The sequence below is a fragment of the Mesocricetus auratus genome, unplaced genomic scaffold, assembly GCF_017639785.1.
Source record: "Mesocricetus auratus isolate SY011 unplaced genomic scaffold, BCM_Maur_2.0 Super-Scaffold_100029, whole genome shotgun sequence".
Taxonomy (NCBI): domain Eukaryota; kingdom Metazoa; phylum Chordata; class Mammalia; order Rodentia; family Cricetidae; genus Mesocricetus; species Mesocricetus auratus.
In genome coordinates, this window is record NW_024429210.1 from 10,465,025 (window position 1) to 10,471,544 (window position 6,520).

The 6,520-nt window shown below is 51.4% G+C and overlaps 1 protein-coding gene across 1 annotated transcript in view; it reads right to left on the reverse strand.

Annotated features, from left to right (window-relative positions):
• The window catches only part of Slc1a4 (solute carrier family 1 member 4), a 32,110-nt gene extending 26,120 nt beyond the window's left edge, over window positions 1–5,990 (reverse strand). The window contains exon 1 of the mRNA XM_040733183.1: window positions 5,209–5,990. Within this exon, the coding sequence (XP_040589117.1) occupies window positions 5,209–5,729 (521 nt within the window). The 5' untranslated portion in view covers window positions 5,730–5,990. The remainder of the gene's footprint in view (window positions 1–5,208) is intronic.
• Window positions 5,991–6,520: the final 530 nt, after the last annotated feature.

Genomic DNA, 6,520 nt, shown 5'->3' on the forward strand with positions numbered 1-6,520 from the left:
CAATCACCCAGGCCCTTTGCTTGCATATCCTACGTGCGCACACTCCCCTCAACAATGCACCCGGAAATCTGCTAGTAACCTGAGTCCTTCTCCACCTGCATCAAGCTACAATACATCGCATTCCACTACAAACACTGGACCCGGCTTCTCCTCCCCTCAACGAAAATCAAACACAAACAGGTCTATTCGGAAGTATTTTCAATACATCCTGTAAGAGGGTAAGAGGGCCAATCTCTCCAGAACTAGTTTGTGTACATACATGAGCATAAGGCAAACTGTCCTCAGCATGAATTTTTAGGGGAAAAACTACTTACTATCTTACACCTATGCTTAATTGGAATGCATATGATTAAAATTAAAATGGAAAAAGAATATGCACAGTGAACAAAAGATTTACACAGCATAATTCCTAATAGTCCCACGTGCCATTCATTAATGTCAATCAAAAGACTGTTAGTTAAAACAGAACCACCCATGCCAGGCACCTTAGCAACCAAACTCCTCTATTTTATTTATTAATATATTTATTAATATATACACTGTATATGTGCCTGCTGCCTGAAGAGGATCCCGTAAGGAGGCTACATATGGATGCTGGGGACCAAAACTGTACTCTTTAGGAGTTCAGTGTGTGCTCTGACCTGCTGAGCTATCTTTTCAGGCCCCTCTTCTTTCTCTTGAATCCCACCAAAGGAAGTCTTCAACAGTAACCGGAGCCCCTGAGTAACCTCACTCATGTGGTCCACTGTTTTCCTTCTGATTGGTACCATCACTTGGCTTTTGAATAGTTTCCTTGCTACTTTGTAGATCAGTATAACCCTTTATTTTAATTCCTCAAATAAGAGGAACCAAACACTAAGAGGAATTAAATAAGAGGAATCAGACAACAACCCAGACACGCCTAGACTAGACATTGCAATTGAGGAAATGAATTTTTACATTGAGATGGAATCTCTTGTATCCTATTGACTATGTAGCTAAGGATGGCCTAGAACTTTTGCTCCTTCCGAGTGCAAGAATCATCGCCAAGTGCTGCTATATCCCCTTTATGCAGTGCTGGGGTCAAACCCTGGGCTTTGTGCATTCTAGGCAAACCCTCTACCAACTGAGGATATCCCTGGCCCTCATTTCATTTAAATAACTACACATGACTAGTGCATATCCATACTGGACAGTACATACATGCAGTTCTGAGACCCAGAACCTGAAATAGCAAATAGTCCTTCTGGACAGACTAGGTCTCCCTGAGCACAGTAGTGTTGTGGGGGTTTTGTTTGCTGTTTGAGATACAGTTTCATGTAGCCAATCCTGTGTCTACTGCCTGGAGTTACAGGCATGCACCATCATGCCCAGCTGTGTTTCTAACCCTGAGACCCCGCATCTCATCCAGCTTTCCATCTCCTTCTTCTAACCCTGAGACCCCGCATCTCATCCAGCTTTCCATCTCCTTCTTCTAACCCTGAGACCCTGCATCTCATCCAGCTTTCCATCTCCTTCTTCTAACCCTGAGACCCCGCATCTCATCCAGCTTTCCATCTCCTTCTTCTAACCCTGAGACCCTGCATCTCATCCAGCTTTCCATCTCCTTCTTCTAACCCCGAGACCCCGCATTTCATCCAGCTTTCCATCTCCCTCTTCTAACCCTGAGACCCCGCATCTCATCCAGCTTTCCATCTCCTTCTTCTAACCCCGAGACCCCGCATTTCATCCAGCTTTCCATCTCCCTCTTCTAACCCTGAGACCCCGCATCTCATCCAGCTTTCCATCTCCCTCTTCTAACCCTGAGACCCCGCATCTCATCCAGCTTTCCATCTCCCTCTTCTAACCCTGAGACTCTGCATCTCATCCAGCTTTCCATCTCCCTCTTCTAACCCTGAGACCCCGCATTTCATCCAGCTTTCCATCTCCCTCTTCTAACCCTGAGACTCTGCATCTCATCCAGCTTCCCTCTTCTTGCTGTTGTTTAATCCCAATCTGCCTTGAGTTACAGAACAGTTTACACATAAGACCAAAGTGTCTCACGCATGAGTTGGCCACAAAGCCAATTTGTTGGCTTTACCAACACTCTAGAAGTGATCATGTACCACACTTAAATCAGTGTTTGTTGTAACTTGCTGCGATTGGTGTATGTGGGCCGGGGAGTGTTATGTAGGCAGATGCCATACTATAAAAAGTGTGTCTTGCCGGGAGGTGATGGCGCTCGCCTTTAGTCCCAGCACTTGGGAGGCAGAGGCAGGCGGATCTCTATTGAGTTCAAGACCAGCCTGGTCTATAAGAGCTAGTTCCAGGACAGTCTCCAAAGCCACAGAGAAACCCTGTCTCAAAAAACAACAAAAAACCCCCAACCAAACAAAAAACAAACAAACAAAAATTATGGCTTACTGTGGTACTATGAGCTAAAATGAAAACAGGAAAATTCAGAGTGTATTATTCAATCCAGAGACTCTGTCACTCAGTGACTGGACAATACAGTGCGAAGCTTGGACATCTCACTTAAACGGGAGAACAGGTCTGATGCACATCTGTACTGGCAATTGGAGAGCTCAGCTGGGGAGCTCCAGACCCAGAGCTCAGTGTGGAGAACTTCAAAACATTTCTTCTGTACACATCTGGCACTGTTTGTCCCTCTGATCTATTGTCAAGGGTGGTACCCATTTCCCCCATTCTATATAAGAATATAAAATAGTGAACTTTACCTCTTTTTTGTTGTTGTTGCTTTAGAAGTATTTCCTTTTATTTAAGTTCAAAACGTCTTTACTAAATCTGTAGGAACTTCAAAGAGCCCAGAACAGGATAAAACATGGTATGCATATCTGCTAAGGATTTTTTATCAGCCCTAGTGTTTATTGTCTCAGGCTAGTTACAAAGATTTCTCCTTTCAGATCTTGGCACCCTCTGTAAGGATGGAAGCTGAGGAAAGGCTGGATGGGGGACTTGAACTATTGGTGCTGTTGATAATAGTATGCATGTGTGTGCTTTCAGGTTTGAGGCCAGCCTGAGCTATGGAGTGAGTTCCAAGACTGCCAGGGCCAGAGTATGAACTCTTAAAAAAAAAAAAAAAGGAAGGGGGAAAAATGATCTGGAGACTCCCTAGGTCCAGGAAGCATTTCCAGGTGGCTTGGGCCTGTTTCCTGTCAAGCTGCCGGAATCAAACCAAACCTGAGCAGATACAGGCATATGTTCCTTCAAGTTCATGCTTCCTCCAAACGCCTGGTTGGAAAGAGTGGGCACAGACAGCCCTGGCTGGATGGTAGTTCCTCTTCTTAGTTCCTCTTTTGCTCACAGCCAACATTTCTGAGACAGTGGCATTACATAGCCACATAATGCCATTATTACACATGCTGCCTCGGGGGATGAGCAAGGCAAACAGCCATGAACCACGAGGAAGAAGACCCACTGTTCCCGATTCCACCCCATCCCTGGCGAGGAGGGTCAAACCCAGGGCCTTACGCATGCCAGGCAAGCACTGACCTACAAGCGCCATTGTTAAGATTTCACTAGCAGCCCAGGCTGGCTGGTCTCAAACTGGACTGCTCTGGCTTCTGCCTCCTGAGTGTCCTAACCCTTCTCATCCCCCAATCTGTGTCTCAGTTTCCTAGGCTGGAAGCAGAACTGCACCGACTGCTCTGTCTTTACCTGCGGGCTGCGGATCCGGTGAAGCTGGTTGGGAGAAACCTTAGAAAATACCACCCCAACCTAGCAGGCTCTTCCAGACAGATGCGACGGGCGTAGCCCTTGTCCCTGAGATGTTACACCTGCATTGGCCCTTCAGCCATGACACTGGGAAAGCAGGAGCTGAGGGCTGGGGTTAAGACCACAGCTGTAGGGCAGGAGTTAAGTCCTTTCTCTGGATGATGACAACGAAGTGTACTCCACTCCTGAAGCCCCCAGTTTCTGGTCAATTCCTTTTGCAGGGATGGAAGAACCCTATTAAGGCTCCCTGTGAGTTACCAAGAGATGTACAGATGAACACCCTGGGCAACAGATCGCTTCCAAAAGAAGCATCCTGGACGCCCAATTGCCTTCCCTCCCTGAGGGAGCTGACCCCATATAACAAGCCGAAGTTGCTCTGGGCTCCAATAGGTCTCTTCCTCTAAACCCATCTCCAGTTATTTCTCAAACCTTAAAACTGTCAGACTACCAAACTGCCCGGCAGGGACCACGGCTACAATCCCACTGAAGTCTCCGTAGGCTTTCTCCACTTGCTCTGTTTGCAAGAACTTTTTGGTCCTTCTCATCAGATTTTTTTTCCTGGGGTTTTTAATTTTGTTTTAGATGAGGAATCTTTCTTAAGTGGCAGACAGTTGTCACATTTTCCAAATGAAGACATGGAAACAGGAGAAAGGCAAGTCACTAGCCCAGAGTTTTCTGGTTTTTACCACCTCAGCCCTGAGGAGCTTTGCCCAGTGACTCAAGACAAAAAATGCCACTAAGGCACAGGAAGCTGGAAGGGGAGCCAGTTGGACTCCTCACTCAAACGGACCTGGGTAGATTAGCAAACGCCTGCGGGCTGCTGCTTCCCCATGGGTGAACTTTGGATTAGTGTAGAAACTAACTATATCATCTCAGAGCATGAAATACAACTTTCGAGTGAAAAAAAAAAAGCAAACCCAAGTGAAGACTCTCTCAACACCGTAGAACTCACACCTTCCTACAAAAAAACAATGCTAGGCAGTGGTCCTGACTGAGTCAGAACCTGTCCCAAGTGCAAGGGACAGTCATATATCGGGGCGACGTGCCCCATATAACTAACTCAAGGCTTCTTCTTATTGGACACCTCCACAACTCTGCAGAAGACTGCCAACTTTCTTCACAGCTCAAAAAGGAAGCCTCAGACCAAAAGCTGGATGGCTCTACAGGCAAAAAAGTCACTCAGGGTACTAGACAGACGCTTTGGGAATACAGTAGGGGGGAAAATGAAGATTTTCGAGTCATGATGGGAACAATGAAGTAAAAATAGTGAGAGCAGCCCACGTCTAATAGAGCACAGCGGGGAGGCAGACTAACACCCCCCCCCCCACCACCTAACGGAAAACTGGTTCCAGCAGAAAGCTGTGGCCTCCAGTCTTAAAAGGTGTGGCCAGCAGACAGCCCGGACTTAATTTTTCTCTTTTAACGTGAGAGGCCAACAGTAGCTGGATTAACTCTAGGTGAGATGAGTGCACGTGGCATCTCCCTCCGTGCCTCTGGCAGGGTGGAGTGCATTACCTTAGTAAGTCGAGGAAAGAGTCCACCGTCTCCTTGGAGACCGGAGGAGACCCCGAGTCCTCCAACCCCAGGCTGCTGGACTGGAGGGTCTGCGCGCCCGCCCCTGGCTTGATGATGAACGCCAAAGCGACGGCGAGCGCAGAGGCGCTCAGCGTGGTGAGGCCGAAGTAAGCCACCGCGATGCCTCCCAGACGCCCGAGGGAGCTGGCGTCCAGGGAGGCGGCGCCCGACACCAGGCTGCAAACCACCAGCGGCAGGATGATCATGCGCAGCATGCGGAGAAGCATCTCGCCGGGAAAGGCCAGGTAGGTGACCTGAGTGCGGGTGAGCTGCAGCCCGCGCAGCGCCGCGCCCATGCCGGCGCCCACGATCACCCCGGACACAGTGAGCAGCACCAGCGCCTGGCGCCGAAAAAAGTCCGCGCAGCGCCGCCCTCTGCCAGCCGCTATCTCGGGCCGGGCTTCGGGCTCCGCCTGGGTGCCGTCGAGGTAGCCGTTGGTCTCGCTGCAACCCTTCTCCATGTCGCTGCCCGCCGCCCTAAGCTGCAGCCAGCATGCAAGGGACACTGGACTCGGGAGGGAAGACCAGGCTTCCAATGAATGGATCGGGAGGACACGGCGGCGGCCGCGCCAGCTGCGGCTCGGGAGCTCCGCGGGTCCCCTCCGGGGACAGTTTCCAGCAAGCCGAGGAGAGACGTGGGGTCGTCGGCTTGAGGTGAGGCAGAGCAGGACCGCGCCGCACCGCGCCCAGCCTTCTTTTCAGAGACGCCGCGGGCTCGAGATGATGCAACGCTGGAGGCGCGCGGGAGGCTGCAGCCCAGGAAGGAGGGAGGGGCCGGAGCCCGACCCGCCCACGACGCCACGCCCCCGAGATTAAGACCAATCATAATCCGGACACTCGCTGCGTGCCCCCGAACTTTCCCAGGCCCCGCCCTCCCGGAGGCCCTGCGGAGGGAGCGAGACGGGCAGGCGGGGCTCTCTCCCGAGACCCGCGGGGCGTGCGGCCGGGCGGCCAATCGTGTCGTCCAGGTCGCTTCCTGTCCTGGCTAACGGAAGCGGCTCCCAGGGGGTGCAGGCGGAGGTGCGACTCGAAAGACAACCTCCGGGGGCTTCTCCGTCCGGGCCTGGGGCCGTGCGTGGAACGCCGTGGGTTGTTCTTCAACCCTGGGTCCCGCGGCCGGGAGGGGGTCCTCGAGAGTCGGTGCCTGCCGTCCGCTGCGTGCCGGGGGCGGCCCACCGTCCCTCCTGCGGACGATCCTGCCTCCCACGGGTCCCGTGGGTTTCCGTGAGCTGAAACTCGCCTCGGTGCGGAG